At 42.9% G+C, this 19,114-nt stretch overlaps 1 protein-coding gene across 2 annotated transcripts in view; it reads right to left on the bottom strand.

Moving 5' to 3' along the window:
* Positions 1-11,523: 11,523 nt before the first annotated feature.
* DDAH1 (dimethylarginine dimethylaminohydrolase 1) overlaps positions 11,524-19,114 on the bottom strand; it is a 643,682-nt gene continuing 636,091 nt past the window's right edge. Inside the window, exon 6 of one of the 2 annotated variants that reach the window (XM_078645513.1) lies at positions 11,524-17,765. In XM_078645513.1, the coding sequence (XP_078501639.1) occupies positions 17,649-17,765 (117 nt within the window). In that variant the 3' untranslated portion in view covers positions 11,524-17,648. The remainder of the gene's footprint in view (positions 17,766-19,114) is intronic. The other variant, XM_078645519.1, reaches the window with a different exon arrangement.

Below are 19,114 nucleotides of genomic sequence, written 5' to 3'. Positions count from 1 at the left end.
GTCCTTAGAGGAGAGTGCTAGTCCCGGCTTTGCCACCTATGACATTTATGCAGTTTCTGGGGGGAAGGGTCGTCCTTCAGGCGGCCTATCCATATGGGTAGGTGCACACCTAGGTGCACAGGCTACCCATGTGGATACAAAATCACTCGATATACAATGTGTCGTACTAAAGACCATAGATAAATTCCGTGTGGCTATTATAAATATTTACTCAAGGCCCACTGCGAATGGAAAGGAATCAAGCACTATTAAAGCGCTCGCTCTTTTTCTCCAAACACTTGACCCGACAACCTCGATAATCCTTGGTGGCGATTTTAATTGCCAGTTTGAGCCCCTGGGTGGATCTGAGTTGTGCGATGAGGATGAGGTTGATCTGCTCTGGCATATCCCTGCCCCAAGGATTGCCCCGGTAAGGGCCTGGACTCCACTAGTGCTACAAATCAAATCCCTGACCCTTGCAATGTCCTTGCGGGCATTTAATGGAAGGGTTAATAATGATAGTTCAGGCATACCTACATATAATCAGACTAATTGTACTTCCACCATTGACTATCTTATGTTGGAAGCCAAACATTGGGATAGGTTTAAAGATTTTAGGGTTATTCCAAGGCATGATAGCGACCACAACGCGCTGGTCCTGACGTTTAAGTCTGGATCATTTGGACTAACTAATTCCGACCCTAGTAATAATATGGTAGTGCCATCTTATACTATATCCAACAATAGGAGAAGGGTCAAATGGCCTTGCTACCCCACTTATAAGTGACATGGGGAGCGCTACCTCCCATGGGCAGATCATTGAGTCCCACAGAAAGTTAGTTCTGAGTCTAGGGGATATATTTTATCCAGCTAGTGGGACGAAGCCGCGTAGGACTAAAACACACACTTGGCACGACTATGCCTGTAAGAAATCCAAGAAAGACCTTCTTACAGCAATTAAATCTAAGGACACCCTTAAAATCCAAGCCACAAGATCGCTTTACAAGAAGGAACTCACCAGGGCCAAGAGTGAATGGGAGGAATCTAGATGGGATGAGATAAGACAGGCACTCCTTTTAAAAGATTCTAAGACCTTTTGGGCCATTGTTACCTCCTCGGCGGGTGGTGAGCGAGACGGCGGGGTCTCAAACATCGCTCCCATAGTCTGGGAGACGCATTTTAGGTCACTTTACACTAGTCTTGATTTGGGGACAGTTGAGCGCCAAGGTCGGGACAACTTGTCTAGAGTGATTTCGCCCCTTCGGATTTGCACAGTCCGGGACCTCCGGCACGAGCATCGACTGCCGGGGGTCCCGGGGTCCGGGGCTTCCTCCCGTAAAAATCAAGACACTATGATAGTCCCTGGGGCTTCCACGACCCCAGACCCCCCGCACGAGCATAGACTGCTGGGGGTCTGGGGGCCCGGGGTTTCCTTTTGTAAAAGTCAGGACACTATGCCAGTCCCTGGGATTTCCACGGCCCCAGACCCCCCACACGAGCATGGACTGCCGGGGGTCTGGTGGCCCGGGGTTTCCTTTTGTAAAAGTCAGGACACTATGCCAGTCCCTGGGGTTTCCATGGCCCCAGACCCCCCGCATGAGCATAGACTGCCGGGGGTCTGGGGGCCCGGGGCCCCTCCCCGTAAAAATCAAGACACTATGCTCGCTCCTGGGACTCCCATGACCCCAGACCCCCCGCACGAGTATCGACTGCCGGGGGTCTTGGGTCCTGGGGTTCCCTTTTGTAAAGATCAGGACACCCTGCCAGCCCCTGGGGTTTCCGCGGCCCCAGACTCCCCGCACGAGCATAGACTGCCGGGGGCCTTGGGCCCTGGAGACCGGTTGGGACAATTGGGTGCCCATGAGAGGATTACTACATTTAATCTCGATTCTATCTCTCTTAAGGAAGTTGAGTCGGCAATCGAGAGATTGCTCCCGAACAAAGCTCCCGGTCTTGACAGGCTCCCAGGAGATCTTTTCCGCTCTCAACCTAAAATCTGGGCCCCATACCTGATGGTCTTGTTCAATGCGGTCCTACAAGGTTCCGCATTGCCTGAGACCTGGCTTGGAGCCGAAATTGTCCCAATTTTTAAAAAGGGTTGCCCGCTCGCCCCATCTAACTATAGACCAATCAGCTTAATCGACACTACCCAGAAGCTGATGGGGCGAATCCTACTCGGTAGATTATTGGGCTGGATGGAGGAGAATAAAATCTTGACCACCCTCCAAGCCGGATTTAGAACAGGGGTCTCGACCATGGACCAGATCTTCCGACTCCAGGTCCTATATTGGAAAACTGCAAGAGTAGAGGGTGGCAGCCTCTACCTTGTCTTTGTGGACCTGCGGGCCGCATTTGATCTGGTTCCCAGGGAGAGGCTCTGGACGGTCTTGGAGGAGCTTGGTCTCCCTCCCTATTTACTAGATGCCCTCATCAGACTCCACACAGGGAACTATGCACAGGTGAGGTGTGGGAGGAACGGGGAATTATCAGCTCGCTTCCCCGTTACCCGGGGTGTACGCCAGGGTTGTGTACTGGCCCCCACCCTCTTTAGCCTGTACGTCAATGGTCTGATAGATGTACTCAATGGCGTCAGGGATAACGATGCTCCTCACCTGGCCACTGGTAGGTTGCCCGCTGTGATGTTCGCAGACGTCACTTTGTTGTTATTGCGAACATCAACGGGCATCCAGCGGGTTCTGGACGGGTTTGTGTCCTTCTGTGCCTCACGGGGGCTGGAGGTCAACTTGGAGAAAACCAAGTTCATGATCTTCAATCCCCCGAGGCACACCCGCCCAAATCCCACACTGAACGGAACTCCCCTGGAGCGAGTCAAGACTTTTGTATACTTGGGGGTCACATTGACTGAGCATTTCACTTGGGATCACCACATCTCAAAATCATCCCTGAGACTGGCTCAGATTATGGGAGGCATAGGTAGATTCCATAGAGCTTCGACCTTTAAACCTGTCACTCCTGCCCTTGAGATATACAAAACACAGGTCAGGTCGGCAGCTTTGTATGCTGCAGAACTCTGGGGACACACGAAAGTACATGAGTATTGAGGGTTGAACAGGCATTCATGCGACACCTGGTAGCCCTTCCCCAAAGCACTCCCCTCATACCACTACGCCTAGACCTAGGCCTGGAACCTATCGACGAACTGGCAGCTGCACGACCTCTGCTCTATTGAAGAAGGCTCTGGTCCGTGCCGGAGCTTGTACCTTTTAGAACAGAGTTCACTGCAATCTGGGGACAGCTACAGCATAAGAACATACCCTGGCTGGCCCATGTTAAGGCTTTCTTCCATAAAATTGGTATGCCACAACTTTGGGATGCACCTGAAGACAGCTGCGCGAGGACGCAAAGGTCCCAAATAGTGGCGGCTGTAATTTCATATAACCTCAAAACTCTACATTGCTCGACCTCCCTGGGCAGGCTGTCCACAGAGTTTTTATTGATGAAAGTTGATTCCAGGACAGAGGTGTTTTTGGACCTGGTACAGCCTCCACTTGCAAGAAAATTATACACCCAACTAAGGAATGGCTCCATACCAATAGGGGCACTAACATCTAGATGGACAAACCCGACGGAGGCCAATTGCCCTGCTTGCAATTACTGGAGGGAAGACATTGTGCATATCTTTTTTTTCTGCCCGGCATACAGCGGAATTCGGAAATGCTGGATCCTTCCACTGTGTAAAAATCTGGGTTTTAGACAATGTGCACAAGCTTCAAGAGTTTTAACTTATGATACTGCCCCTCCCATTGTTTTTGTTGTTTCTCGTTTTTTATATGGCACGTGGCGGAGAAGAACTCTTTTCATCAGTATGAAATAATGGCCCATAATTATCTATTGTACCTTTTCTCTTTGATAACTCAACGTTTAATAACTTTTTAACTTGACTGTATTTATGGTTTTATTGTCGTGCCTGTACATATCTTATTGCACTTTTATGGTCTTTGACCGAAATAAAGTTATCAAATGAATGAGAAAGGAGCACTGCGGGCCTTGCTCGCGGAGGACGTGATGGTCGTAGCAGGTTAACAGGGTTGCGGGCCTCGGGCCTGGAGCTTGCACCGGCACATGGTGGGCCCTCTTCGACACACACCGGTGTCGGCAGGTAAGCAGTGAGGCCTGGGTGCGCAGGGGCAGGCAAGTCGGGTACGGGAACCAGCGGCCTGTGGTGCAGCAGGCGCACAGGATCACAGGCAACACCGCTCACGGCGACTGCGTCGGACTCGTGGCGGGGGAGATGCACCGCCCTGGCAGACACGTTGGGCATTCTGGAAGAGGACCTCGCCCAGAGCTACGTGCTTTTTATTCACACCCCTACGCTGGCCTGGCATATGCCGGGCCAGCCTACTCTGCTCACGCTTACAGGGGGGGACGTAACAAGCTACATTTTTGCAATCTTCCCCACTGGCTGGGGTGACATGGCTGCATCCAGTGTCCACTACACTCCATACACCAGCGGTGTATGTCGACATGGATATGTGTGTGGTCTGCATGCTGCAGTCTGACCATCACATCCATGCCACACTTGGCATTGTGTGCATTCTCATTCATGGGCCACTTGCCTCCTTCGCACAAGCCAGGTTCCCACCTCGCTTCACAATCTGCGATCGTGGGGCTGAGGTGCCATGCCGTTGTTGGCTTATGTACATGGCTGGCCCAGGTTCCCACAGTAAGTTGTGCTGTCGTGTCTGGTGGGTGGGCATGTTGTTTAGCATGTTGTATGTGAGTTTGTGACTTGTGCATTCCCAGTGTTGTGAGTTGCATGATTGTGAAGTTGAGGTGTGTGGTGTGTTCATTTGATACTTGCCAACGAGCAGGTCATTTCCGTAGGTGCCATCCTGGAAGCGCTGGTTGATGATGGACTGTCGGTAGATATAGGGGTCATGCACACTGCCTGGGTGGTTGGCGTCGACGTTGGTGGAGATTACCGGGTGGTCCACTATTGTGTGCACATTGATGGAATGTGTGTACTTTCTGTCGCGGTTATTGTGTATAGTGTTGCCAGGGGGCACAAGTAGGACACGTGTGCAGTCAATTGCTCCCTCACACATGCGGGAAGCCAGCTATGGCGTAGATGCCTTGCTTGGTCTCCAGCTGTTCCTGCACAGTGGGGGAGTATAGATAGTGGGGTACCAAGGTGATGATGTCATCCACGACCATTTTGAGGGACTTGGATTGGGCTGGCTTTGAGACTCCTCCAACTCTGGCAGTTGCTGGTTGGAATGTAACAGAGGCCAACACCTGCAGCACGGCCAGCAGCTTTGTCTGAGGTGGGATGTTGGTTGGCCCTGTGGTGGGCAATGTCATACTCTGGTGTTGGGTCTGTGAGGTTGGTGCGTTTTCAGGGGGTCGCTGACTTTGCCTGAGCTGCCTCAGTGTTGGTCTGGGTGTGGGTTGCGTTGGGGGTCCGGAGGGGGTGTGGTCCTGGGGGTGGTGGCAGTGGGTGTTGTGTCCCTCTTGGGTGTCCGGGCTGCATGATCAGTGGCTCCATGGCATCTTTTGTTCTTCAGGTGTGGCTCTGGGCTGGGCTCCCTTTTGTGGTGCAGGCTGTGGTCCGACTTTACACCAGGTCAGAGGAGGTGTTAGTTTCCTGCTGCTAATGTGCCTTATCGCCCATTTTGTGATCTTATCGCTGATCTGTCTGGTCGTTGTGAATGTTGCGGAGTGGTGTTGGTGTGGCTTTTTGCACGGGGACGCCTACTCTGGATCTCATTAGCAATAGTTGCTGGGGTCATCTGTGGCGCTGTTTCTTGCGGCTGCTATTGCAGATAAACTGGTGCTATGGGCTGTTCGCACCAGCTTGTGAATGGGATGATACATTTATCATGACTTTGGCTGCGATAAAGTGCTGTTAACCCCGGCGATAGCTCCTTGAGAATAGACCCCTCTGTTGACTATCTAGGATCCTGGATATCATCAGATGTGTAAAACCTAAGGAAAACTTAAATAAGCCTTAAGATATATACGTTGTCCGCATAATAAGGATGAATTAAAATCCTTTATTGGTTTATCTGATTATTATGCTAGATTTGTTAGTGGGTATGACATTCTCATGGAACCTTTAATAAAAAAGATTTTGAGGAAGAAGGAAACATTTCTTTGGGAGAGTGAGAAAAAACAAGTGTTTGATGAAATTAAAAGAACACTTGCTAATGTACCAGCAATAAAAACGTGTGTGAGTGGTACTACTTGCATTATATCAGCGGATGCTAGTGCTGTAGGCTTAGGTGCTGTCCTTTGTCAAAGAGTGGGGTCGGATGAAAACACCAAAGCTTTTGCATCTAGAATTCTATCAGACATAGAGAACAAAGGAACAGTATGATAGAAAGAGAGGCATTAGAGTGCACTTGTGCAATCAAAAAGTATAAAACATGTGTTTGGGGTGCTAAATTTAAATTATGTAGTGATCATAAACCTTTGCTGTATTTGTTAAATGACAAAGGGTGGTCTGCAGATTCTTCCAGGCTCATTCGTATCTAAACTACAAGAGTACAACTTTTAAGTGAGGTATATACCAGGAGGAAACAATGCCCAGGCTGACTGATATTCAAGATTACCTTTGGTACATGAAATTGATGTCGGATTGTTTGGATCTTGAGTGTGTATGTGTGGATGTGACAGAAGTCAGGGAATCATCAAGGAGGAGAAATGGAACCAAGCTCATGCTGAAGATCTCATTTTATTAAAAGCCATTAAGTATGTTAGTAATGGACGGCCACCATTAAAAAATTTACAAGGGGAACTGCAGTGCTGTGGTCAAATAGCAGTTAAGGGCTCGTGAATTTATTGCCCTAAAGAGTTTGAAGGCCAAGATTATTGGTGTAGCTCATGCTGGACATTTAGGTATCAGGCCCACTAAGAAAATGTTAAGGCAACAGTTTTGGTGGCCTTATATGGACAAAAAAGTGGAGGAGTTTGTTGATAAATGAGAGGAGTGTTTACTGTCCAACAAACATTGGAAAACAAAGAAAGTTCCTTTAGTACTGACGCCTTTTCCCGATATTCCATGCTGCAAAAATGCATTAGATTTCTCTGGGACTATTTATTTGTCGGAGGGCTTTAAATAAATGGTAGCATTGGTTGATTATTATTCCAAATGGGTTTCTTATGATTTTTTATGTGGGGTCAGTACCCAAGCAGCTATAGATTTTCTGAGTAAGGTATTTGCTTTGAAGGTAATCCTTTAGAATTAGTCACGGATAATGGAGTACAACTTGTGTCGCAAAATTTGAGAATTGGGGGGCACCACTTACCAGGACTTGGGGGGAACCAGGAGAGCGGGCAGACACGCCGACACCGCCAAGAGTCAGCATTTCCCAGTGATACGCGCACCGCGGCCCCGGGACTGCATTTCCCGGAGGGCTGAGCGGCGGCGCGTCCCTCCCACCCGGAAGCAGCGCCAGGAGGCGCATCAAAACAGCGTGACCCCCGCCTCGTGGGACGCGGGCGGGACGCCGGGCTAAGCCCGGGCAAAGGGCGGGCCCTCTGTGGCCCTCAGAGGCACAAAGAGGACGGGACGGAGCGACCCCCCTTGACTCCTTGACTCCTGTACACTGCCAAGGTAATCACTTCATGATCTTCCTGACATTCTGGCAAGGGAATACCCATTGGACTTAAGTTGCAAATTTTCTAAAAACCTCATAATTTCTTGCGGCCTTGTTATAGCCTAACTTTGCACACCTTACAATGACTCACAAGGGAGTGTCCAATAAATCCATCAGCCAGAGAGGCCTGCACTCAGGGTCACAAGTTCCTTGCAGCCCATCTCGCCCACCGCACTAACGAATGAACCTGCCAAGACTAGTATATCCACCAATCAACCGCCCGATCCAACTAATAGTGTAGCGCAAAAGTCTCGCTGTTGGACGAGTTAAATTCCCTCTGCAAAACAAGGTATGCTACTGTGGAACCTAGAAATGAAACTAACAGTCCTTCCCCTTGCCCTGTTAAAAGAACCAGTATGTCAACCCCAATCGCTAGTCCTCTGGTACATCTTCCCCAACCCAAAAATGATAATCCACCAACCACAGTTTTTCCCCAGTCCTCAACTAGCAAAAGGAAGTGGGATGGGGTCAAGCCCACAGAGAACAAATCAAAACAACAAAAACTGTGTTTTAGCTCTCCACTGACTGCAACTAACTCCTTTTTAAAACTGGAAGAAAAAATTGACCAATTGGCAACATACTTCAACTCGAACTTTCTGTCCCAGATTGAACAAATGGTTAGCTCACTCATCTCTCTACTGATTGCCAAAATTTCCACCCTAGAGGATAGGTTGCTGGGAATAGAGAAATGTATTAAGGCCAACCAAATATGTACTGAAAAACCTGTAACATCAATCTGTTCCAACCCACCTGGTACAAGCTGTAACAATCAAACTCACCTCCCAGTCCCTATCCTTTCACCCCCTAATGCCCCTAATGCCCCTAAAGTTAACCCGAAATCCGGCCCTTTACAATATACTGCTACAAGAGTAGAGCCTAATAATACAACACACATACAGCTACCCCCGGAGGCTGCACCCTTTGTGTGTGTTCTTGCGGGAGTTCCAGCACTCAAACGTGGAAAAACTGAGCGGGAACAAGACTTACTTAACAAAGTCACGCACTGGTTAACTAAAAACAGGCCTCTGCCCCTAGGATTGGAGGGTACCATCATGGCTGTTAGAAGGGTGGGCTGGTTAGGCACCCTAAAAAAAGATATTGACGGTGACCTTGTTTTAATAAAATTTAGAAGCAGTTCAGTCGTTCCCTACCTGCGAACTTTGTACCCCCGTGAAGGTGTTGGCCCTATATCCGTCTGGGACTTACGTGACTTTTACCCAAGCATGGCATATACCCCTCGCCTAAAACCAAGGGCAGAGTCAGCTCACTCGAAGGGCAGAAATACCCGTGCACTTTGTGGCCATGGCTTTTCCGCCTTCAACCACCCTGTAACAATGTACATCGGCCATGGGTATGGAAAATCATGAATTTTATTATGAAACAAAGGAACTTATTTATGCAGCATAAACAAATGTTTCATCGTCTTGCCATCCTGTGCGTTTTGTATGTAATTTTTGTCATGAGTGTTTTTAAATGTATGCTTTTATGATTTTAAACAAAAATCGAATAAAGCTAAACTGACTGACTGACTGAGTTATTTTTAAAGAACAAAGGCATTAAGCATTAGACCGTGGCTCTTTACAGTCCCAGTGTCAATGGGGCTGTTTGGAGAATCAATAGATTGCTTAAAGAAGGAATCCAAACTGATCTTACTTGTGGCGTAAATGTAGAGGAATTTTATTGAAATAAAGGTTGGGCCTATCACAATACACTCCACTTTGTCACAGGTGTTACCCTGTTTTTTCTACTCAGAGGTAGGGATGCCTGCAAGAATTTGCTGACCACATGGTTAAAAGACAAAGCACCTTCAAGAGAAAAACAAGATCGCATGACTGGTGTGGAGCTCAGATTAAAAGTGGAAAGTCCTCAAAACAGGATGAAACAGTATTATGATCAAACTCAAAGTTTAAGTAAGATTGAAGTCAAGGTGGGCAATTGGCTTATGTTGCGTAGCATGATTGCCAAGAAATCTAAGGTGGATTTTTGTTTTAATGGTCCATTTAAAGTTTGCAAGGTTGAACGCACTACAGTACAGTTGAGGGATGGGCGTTGGTGGTCTAAAAAGAATTTGAATGTGTTGCAAGATTTTCAAAAGAACATTATCTCGAAGAAGTTAACTATGCATAGTGATGCTCTACTTCCTGTAGGAGTTCTGCAAGAGTGTGAACCTTTTAAGCAAATTAGTACTTCTCATGTGGAAGATCATAATTTGCAAATGACTTCTTCGACTGTGGCCACAAGTTTTGGAAAAAATCGGGAAACATCCTTTACAACGCAGTGTTTACACCGCGTGTCCTTTACGATGCTGCCATTACAATGCAAGTCATTACTACAACTTGCGCTGGATGGTGCTCTTGCTTAAGGAATAGTTTGATTTTCTATTCCAACACCTTCCCTACTGTTACTTGGGCTGGAGTTGGAATAGAAATTAAATTATTACACAATCCAGCGCCCTCCAACGCAAGTCGTTGTCAAGTACCGCGATCAAAATGATCGCGTTGTACTGACATACATCTGAAAAAATCATGAGGGCATGTCTCAAACCTGTTCTCCTAATGATGAGTGTCCTGTTGATCAAGATAATGCCATTATTACTACAAGATATGGACGTGTGTCAAGGAAACCTAGTTATTTGCAAGAATTTGATGTATAATGTTTAATTTTTTTCACTTTTATCTTTGTTTCATGCAATTTCTATTATCATTTTTAGTTGTTGCTACATATGTTAAAAATTAATTTTAGCTCTATTGTTTTTTCTTTGTTCATTGTAAGGGGGAGAAGTGGTAACCTTAGAATATAAGTGCTCGTGCACTCTCTGCTCGAGACTGTTGTTATGACATTTGCTTTCTGGTGTTTTGATTCCTGCATTTGGCATTTAGCTAGTTGACCGTTGGCACCCGCCTGCAAGGAAGCAAAGTAGTGTCCTGCCTCCTCAACCCATGTATTATCTTGAATAAAAGTATTTCTCACCTATTCGAAGGGTCCCAACCTTGTTACTACACAGTAACTGTCAAAATTTGTTTGGAGGGCCAAATATAAGATTCTGAGTTTTGCATCTTGGTATTGGGAAAAAATGTTGTACTACATCATCATAACTCGTTCTAACCTGTGGAAGATGTAATGGGAAGATTGTATTACTGATTATCAAACCCCAGAATATTGTGGTACAAAAATATTGAGGACAGAATATTGATGGACAAAATATCAAAAGGTTAGTGTATATAGGAAAGAATAGATTTACTAGCCCTAACAACACATCTACACACAACTTGAAAACATACATATATGTGGAGTTAGGCATAGAAAATTTTGACTTGCTTACCTGACAATATTTTTTTTAGATATTTTTGTTCTCAATACTGTTTCCCATCAATTTTCAGGAGCCGGTATTCAGAGTGCACACCAATAGAAACGTAACACTGCACTGGGGAAAACCTGAATTTCTCTCTTGTTAGTTCCCTTGGTGATATTGCCTCCCAGTACTACCCTGATCCTAGAAATGAGCCCCAAAATTCAACCTCGCATTTGCGGTTCCCATGTGCTGTGACCTGGGGTGCTGTAGCCTCCCCGTTCATTCTGCATACTCCCAGTTCCAAACCTAAATATCCATTCTAGGCTGATTTTTGCAACGACAGGCTCTACCTTGGCCCAACCATGGCTTCAAATCACAGTAAATCATTCAACTATGTTATGGTTTCCCAACTGGAATCAAAGAATTGTGCTCATTAATCCAGTAACGACAATCTTTGTCTGTCACACCCTCATTCATCATGTTATAATAAGGTACTGTATGTTATAACCTCTTTGGATAGATGCACATAGAATGCCTCTGTTTAACCATGTCTGATCCTTCTGTTTACACACATTCCTAAACTTGTGTTCTTTCTTTCATACTGTGCAACAAGAAACAATTTCACAAAATTAGTATTGGGTCTCCTTACAACTGAAGCTTTATTTCACAATTTTGTGGCACAAATATAAGGCCAGTGTACATTCACAGTAAACATATTCCAGTGTAAAAGGCGTTAACAGAGGATGCATTGGCACAAATGTGAACGACAACGAACATTACATGGTCAGCATAAGTGTAAGAGAATAGAATAAAAGGTCTTGGTACATGGGGTTGACCATCCATTAAGTGAATAGTACTAATTACATGCATATTAATATACATTACATCATTTGTCTTGACAAACACCTATTTGCGAGTCATAAATTTGCGGTGGACATTTTATCACACAGTATACATTTCAGAAGGTGACTTCTAAAGTTTTGGATTCATGACAAGCATGTAGATTATTTATCAGAAGGAAAGAATAGTCAAAAATCAGAAAATTCCCGCCTTTATTCTTATGGTGCTGCAGTGCATCACAGGTCCCAGAATTCTTGCTTTAAGAATTAAGGCAAATAATATGCAAGCCCTTTAATCTATTAATTTCAGACATGTGGGTTGACACCTTGGGGACAATGAAATGACTTTGATTTATTCAGAGTCAAAGCAATGGAACAAATAAAGAACAATTCATGACTTTTTGTTAAAAGAGATCTTTGTTCCATCTCTCTTGTGAAGGCAGATTGGGGAGGTTTCGTGAGGAATGGAAGAATCAGTTTATAGTACATCAATGAGAAATAAAAAAAAATCTATATGAAAAGAGAAATGCAGAGATCATTGCCACTGAGCATTAGCATTCAATGTTTATAGCAGAGATGTAATTTTGCACACTTGAAACTCTGAGATGAAGGTCTGGATATTTATTTTAGGAATAGGGATTTTTTTTGTACAAACGCGCATGTAAATTTTATACAAGTCTTAGGTTAGGTAGTTGGCATGGCACTTCGTGGATAACCTTCTCAGTTTGCGAATACCCACAAATGTGTCCTTTGGTGGGATTTCACAAACTGCCATCCACCAATTTACAATCCTATAAATGGGCAGAAATGTACTTCAGTAAATGGTTACAGCAAATTATCTTCCAGTGTGGACAAGGGACGGACCAACCTCAGACTGTTTGCATGTGTAACAGGGAGGGGTTTACTCTGTGAAAGAAATGTTTTCCCTATAGAGAAAAAAACCAATATGTGCTGTGCTGCCTTTTCCATATATGGAGTTGCACACAAGATAATTCTGCATTAGGCAAATAGCATTACTTTAAAAGTGGCACAACTGCTCCAGTAGTATGCCTGGAAAGCCGTGGCTGCTGCTTTCCAGGTGTACTGCATGAAAGGTTTGTGAGGAGGAATTGTGTATCTGCACACACCTAAGTGTTTTTCCGGGTGTAAAATTTAGAATCCCTTTGTGACTCAGGCTTTTGGTGTGGGGTCTTGTACAAGAGCAAGGTAGGCAAGACAGAACAATGCTTCATTCTTTTGATAACAATGTTTACTTCGGTATTGGTTGACTAATTCATTAATTTGTTAATTTTTTTGTATCCTGATCCTACTCATTGGGAGAGAAGTGTGAATACATCAATGACGAATTCTTAGATAAGATTGCTGACCTGATGTCGCTAGGAGTAGGCCCTATGACTTCAAAGTTCTCATTGAGAGAGCATTTGTAAATTAACTTATTGTGCAAATATAGGTTTTGTTGTTGGAGTATAGGCATGAATCCTCTCACTCCAGCGGGATTATGTGAGGTCATTGATGAATAGGAAGAGAATATTGGGCCAGATGTGCTAAGCATTTTAATAGTTGAAAACGCTCTAACCCATCATTTGCGACCATTAAAACACTTTTTTTGTGTCATAATGTGTACTAATACCATTTTAGCAGACAGAAATTATTTTCTGACTCCTAGAATGGGATTTGTGATTGATACCGATTCAGTGTATGTAATGGGAGTGTTGTAGGCATCCATTCCAGATACTGAATCACTATCATATGTACAAATGTTTTGCAATTGAAACCTAATCCTAAAACATTGAGAGCCTCATTTATGAAAAGGGTTGCATCGTTGGGGAAAAACAGCGATGCAACACTTTTCACTGCACCCTTCTTTCGACACCATTGATGTTCCATATTTACACTACGGCAGTTCATGTCGCAAGGATTGACCAGATACATGAGGAACTTGTAGAAGTGGCACACTGAAATCTCATAGATTTCACTGCACCACTTCTACAAGCCTTTTTTATGGGAGAACGCCCACCCTGCATAGAATATACCTGACACAGGTATAATATGGTGTAGAGGTTTACAAAGTGACGCATCTGGCTAGATGCGTCACTTTGTAAACATGGCGCATTGTGGCAAATTTTTTACGCTGCCGCAGCATCACAGACAGTGACAGAACTGCAGAGTAAGGGCTTCAGAAATAAGTCCCTGAAATTTTGCTGACACCTCAAAGACGATTGTAAAACATTCACAAACGGAATGGGGTCCTTTTCGAACCACTTCCTATTTGTTTGTAAATGTAAAAAAAAGTATTTTTTAAGAGTAGGCAGTTAGGGGACCACTGCAAACTCATAAACAAACTTTAGAAAAACACACTTTAAATGCGGCTTCATTTCCTTTTATGAAAATGGGCTGCTATAAAAAAAATCTTGCTTTATTTAAAGCTCATAACAGACATGGTAGTTTTCTGATCTATCTCATTAATATTCATAAGGAAGTGCAGATTGTAACCCACTGCTGTTCATAATTTTAAGAACCAACTTATTAGTATAAAAGTTGTTTCCTAACATTCTATAATGGTTGCAAAGTACTGGACGCAAATTGCAACCATATTTTTCAGTCATTAAAAAAGTTCATCTGGCCCACTGAGATGTTTTTGGATAGAAATGCAGTCAGTTGGAAAAAAGGTGGATTTTGCCAGACAAATTATGATATTGTACAAAGTTTTATGTATGCACTTTTTCAATATTTGATCATTTTGGACACGCACGTGGGAAGAAGATGACAGAAGTGCACGCTCAAAGCTGTGAGAAAATGCTAATTTATTCTTTTGGATCAATTTGCTGCTCCATAACACAAAAATGCTGCACTGACCATAAGTTGAGAAACTGCCAAGTGCTCCAACCTCTTCCCCTAACTATATGGAAAATATTTGGATGTCAGCTTTAGAAAAAGTATTGATGGGTTTGTTATGCATGTACCATGGTATGTTTTTCACATTAACAACAACTGCTACTCGTAGAGTTTAAATGTATTCTCAGGCTTTCTTCTTCTGTCGGAATTTTCAAAGAGCTATAGGCTGAAATGCCATTTTTCACTATGCTTCACCAAATCTGCATTCATTGTATTCAGCTTCGCAAATAGACTAGTTTTATTAATCTCTCGTAGGCAGTGGCTTAATGGTAGACTGTCTTTGATTATAAGGCGGCAGTCTGATTAGTACGACTCTTGTTGTTGAAAGTCGCTAGCCTACTTGGCATACATGTAATATAAAAATAAAAGAACACTTTTCAAAACTCAGTCTTATACAGAGCTACGTAGGAAGGGACGAATCACTCCAGCTTTGTATGAAACAAAATTGTTTCTTAATAGAAGACATAATCCATTTTAAACAAATTTGCCAATTGTGTTCGCTTAATAATATCCTCAATAAATAACACTGTAATGATTGAGGTTACTGACTTAATTAAAAAAAATATTCATAGAGGGCAACATTAGCCTATTTAATTTTTAAGAATCTTCTGTATGCTTCTGTTCTCTATTAGGTGTTCTACACAATGACTGAGTGAATTCAATCTCAGCCCCCAAACAACATATATTACAAACATGATGGTCAAAGCATCATTGCAAGTACAATATAACAAACAATAAAGCATGCAATTACAAAAATGAAAATATGAGGGTTTGGGCCATGGCTAGATTAAAATAGGAATTTGTGTGTCAGCATTAAGGTTAGGCTTACGGTGATAATCACGCTCAGAGTTGGGGTTACGTTAGGATCCAGTAAGGATTATTGTGGGGTTTATGTTATGGTGGTGTTTGGTGTTAGAATCAGGTTTAGGATCAGGTTATAAATTAGGATCGATTGTAAATTATTGTATTATTTTTCTGAAATAATTATACCTGACTGTAGTCAGGGGCTTATTCCTACGAGTTTATTAATTTTCAATTTCGACCTTTTATTATAAATGGGGTGGCCTTTTCCATGTACAGCGTGAACATTAAAATAGTTTGCAATATAGTTTTTGCCACAAGTTGAAATTTCTGTACACAACCGCCTGGTTGCTAAGTCATGAATGCCTCGTACACTTAAAGACCAGCATGCAAAGTCTCACGGAGTTTACGGGAATCACATTGAATCGTCTCCTTGTGCGCAAACCAGAAATTCACCCCAACGCACTATAAAAACAAAATAATCACTGAAACTTCACCCAACATTGCAACCATTGGGATATCATTATTTTTTTAAGTGGTTAACTTATCAGAGGTTTGTGGCTTGTGAACAGCAATGCCTCACCAAAGCCGTAAGTATTATGGAGGAATACTGTACACCTGCATGAAAGTGATGATGCTAATACTGGTTATAAAACTGACAGTAGGGTGAATACAATAGATATGTTCAGCACAGAGTCTCCTTAGACCCAGGACTATACCCTGAATACTGTGGCCCCGATTCACACAGGTAAAGTTAGACCAAAAGGCTCACTTAGACCAACCATCTAACTTTAATACTTTATTGTATTCACAAAGGTAAGTTACTATTAGTAAATTTAAACTAGAAAAGTAAAGTTGCTAGTAGTACACTTACTAGTAGTATAGTTACTAGTAGTAAAGCTAATAGTAGTAACTTACCTTTGTAAATACCGAAAAGTAGTATAGTTACATTTTTGTTTTAAGTTAGACCTTTGGTCTACATTTACCTTTGTGAATCGGGCCCTTAGACTTCAGGTCTAAATTTAGACTTTCAGGTGTAAAGTAAGACTTCAGGTGTAAAGGTAGACTTCAGGTGTAAAGTTAGACATTATGTCTAAAATTAGACTTCAGGTCCAAGTTTACCTTTGTGGATCGGGCCCTTAGACTTCAGGTCTAAAGTTAAACATTAAGCGTAAACATAGGGCCTGATTCACAAATGTAAAGTTAGACTAAAAGTCTAACTGAGACAAAAAGTCTAACTTTACTACTTTTCAGTATTCACAAATGTAAGTTACTACTAGTAACTTTACTGGTCGTAAGTGTACTAGTTGTACGTTTACAAGCTTTCCACCATTTTACTTCATAATGGTGGCTGATGCACAAGTCTTAGGCGATTCTTCGACACTTAGGAGCAGATTTAATAATTTCTCACACAACACACGGCAGCAAGCAAAGCTGCTGTGCTGCGTTGCATGAAATTGAGATGACAGAAATGTGCCAAATCAACTAAGATATGGTGCATTTCTGCTGTCTCCAAGTGCTAGCACATTGTGTGCTTCCTAGCCTCAATGCAGGAACCTTTGCACCATGATGCAAAGGCGCCTGCATTGTAGGCAGGATTGTTTTTGTGTAGGAAGGGATACCTTCTTGCACGAAATAATCTATAAAGGCAGAATTCAGCAAGCATAGAAAAAGAAAATAACAAGGAGATATAAAGATATTTCTCCTTGTCACAACGGCTTCAGGAAGGCGTAGCTTTTTGACACATTCCCAGGTTTACTAGCTTTAGTAAATCTGTCAATGCGGCAAAATAAAATCCATGAGTGGATGTATGGAAACACCACTGCTCCACCCATAGAACACCTTCTTAATGCCTTTTGGCACAAACTCACTCAAAGCCACTCAAATATGATTTGTGTGGCTTTGTAAATCACAAATAACATTTTGTCCTGTGGCTGCGCCAAAGAAGTGGACATCCACAATGCAAATTGTTAGTAAATGTGCCCCTTAAACTGGGTATTCTGTATCAAATTCTGGAGGGTTTATGGAGCCACATCTCCTGAGTAAAAGTACATATGCTTGTAATATTAATTTCTGACACAAAATTAGAGCCTGGATCTATATTGTATATAGAAAGACTTGAAGCACAGTGGTAGATTGTCAACTATTCATTGCAGCTGGTAGCCACAGATTCTGCAGCCTTGCATGTATTTATTGCCAGTTAAAGAGGGCAATTCTGCAAACTCATAGGCCAGACGTTTTATTAATCAGAACAGAGCAGCAGGTAAGTAAACCGTCCACTTTATCCAGTTCTGTTACAGCCACAGGAATCAGCATGTAGTCTTTCAGTTTTTCAAAAATCTAGAAAACAAAAACAGTTGACATCATGTTATCTCCAACCAGTGTATTTCGCACCAAAGAGTATGGTATTATAATAAGCAAGATTTTAATCTGAAAAGGATACATTACACAAAATATTGAGAAACCAGCACTAAAAATGTACTTTATACAAATCAAGTAAAGTTACATTTCTGAAGCATAATATAAACAGACTGACATCCACAAGATACTGTTTGAGTAAGATTTGTATCCCTTTTGATTTCCCGAGCTTCATACCGCAAATGTTAATAAAGGTTCTAGAATGCAAGACATTTCAAAATAAGAAACAATGCCTTAGAAATGTAATATGCTCATATCATCAGTGTATACCAAGTGTGAGAAAAACCATCACTTTTATCATGCATCCTCCACATTTTCCTGCCTGGAGTGGTGATGGAATGATTTTTTAAGTGGGGGTGCTGCTCAATAGCTTCACCTCAGTAAAGGCAGGGGGGATATTTTACAGTGTTTCATTAAAATACAATATTGCTCACATAAGAAAAACCTTTGAAGGGCCTCTGAATTACTCATTCTCCATCTAAACTCTCTCAGGTTTTATGGGTGTGATGGGGCACTTCCCACATCCAAACATCCAGAGCCACTGCTGAAGTGAATATGCATAAACGTCTTAGTACTGCCAAAGTGTTTATTTAACAAGCCCAAGTCACGTCTACTCCCACAAGGGCTCAAAGATCAACAGCCATACCTAGAATCCCATGATTTCAATGGGAAATCCATGACACTACATCACAACACTTTTCCCCCTTTTCCAACAAAATACAGTTTTTTACTATACGATAAACAACTTGTACTTCTCTATCTAAATACATTCTTTGAACTGTGCCGTACTAGAAAGCACTATTATATAATGCTTAATAACACAGCACCCTACACACCCCTGTAAAAATCTACTGAAAAAGAGAGGAGGGGTGTAAAAGAAACATAAACTATATACACCTGTAAATGTCTATACAGAGCAGTATCCCGATGTTACTGTGAGAGCATAAATCACTTACTAACAAAGTCTTGACCTTTTTTGGTGCATTCCTATAGTACGAACGTCTTCTCACACAGTTGTCCATTCCCTTTCAAAAGTATAAAGGAGGAAACAGTTTTCCTCCACACACTAGTTTAACACCTTCCACTGACAATTAATCAGAAGTCTTCCAAAACATTTGCAAGCCAGCAGTCAAACATTTCTTCTTTGGCCAACCTGACTCTACCAGTTGTAAGACTTCTTTTAACACTGCATATTCATCAACAGCTCTTACGCAATCCTTTTCCTTCTTACAGATACTTCCATCTCCATTGTGCGCTTTAAAACACTTGTC

The sequence above is a fragment of the Lissotriton helveticus genome, chromosome 1_1, assembly GCF_964261635.1.
Source record: "Lissotriton helveticus chromosome 1_1, aLisHel1.1, whole genome shotgun sequence".
NCBI classification, from domain to species: domain Eukaryota; kingdom Metazoa; phylum Chordata; class Amphibia; order Caudata; family Salamandridae; genus Lissotriton; species Lissotriton helveticus.
This window is presented reverse-complemented; position numbering and strand designations above follow the sequence as displayed.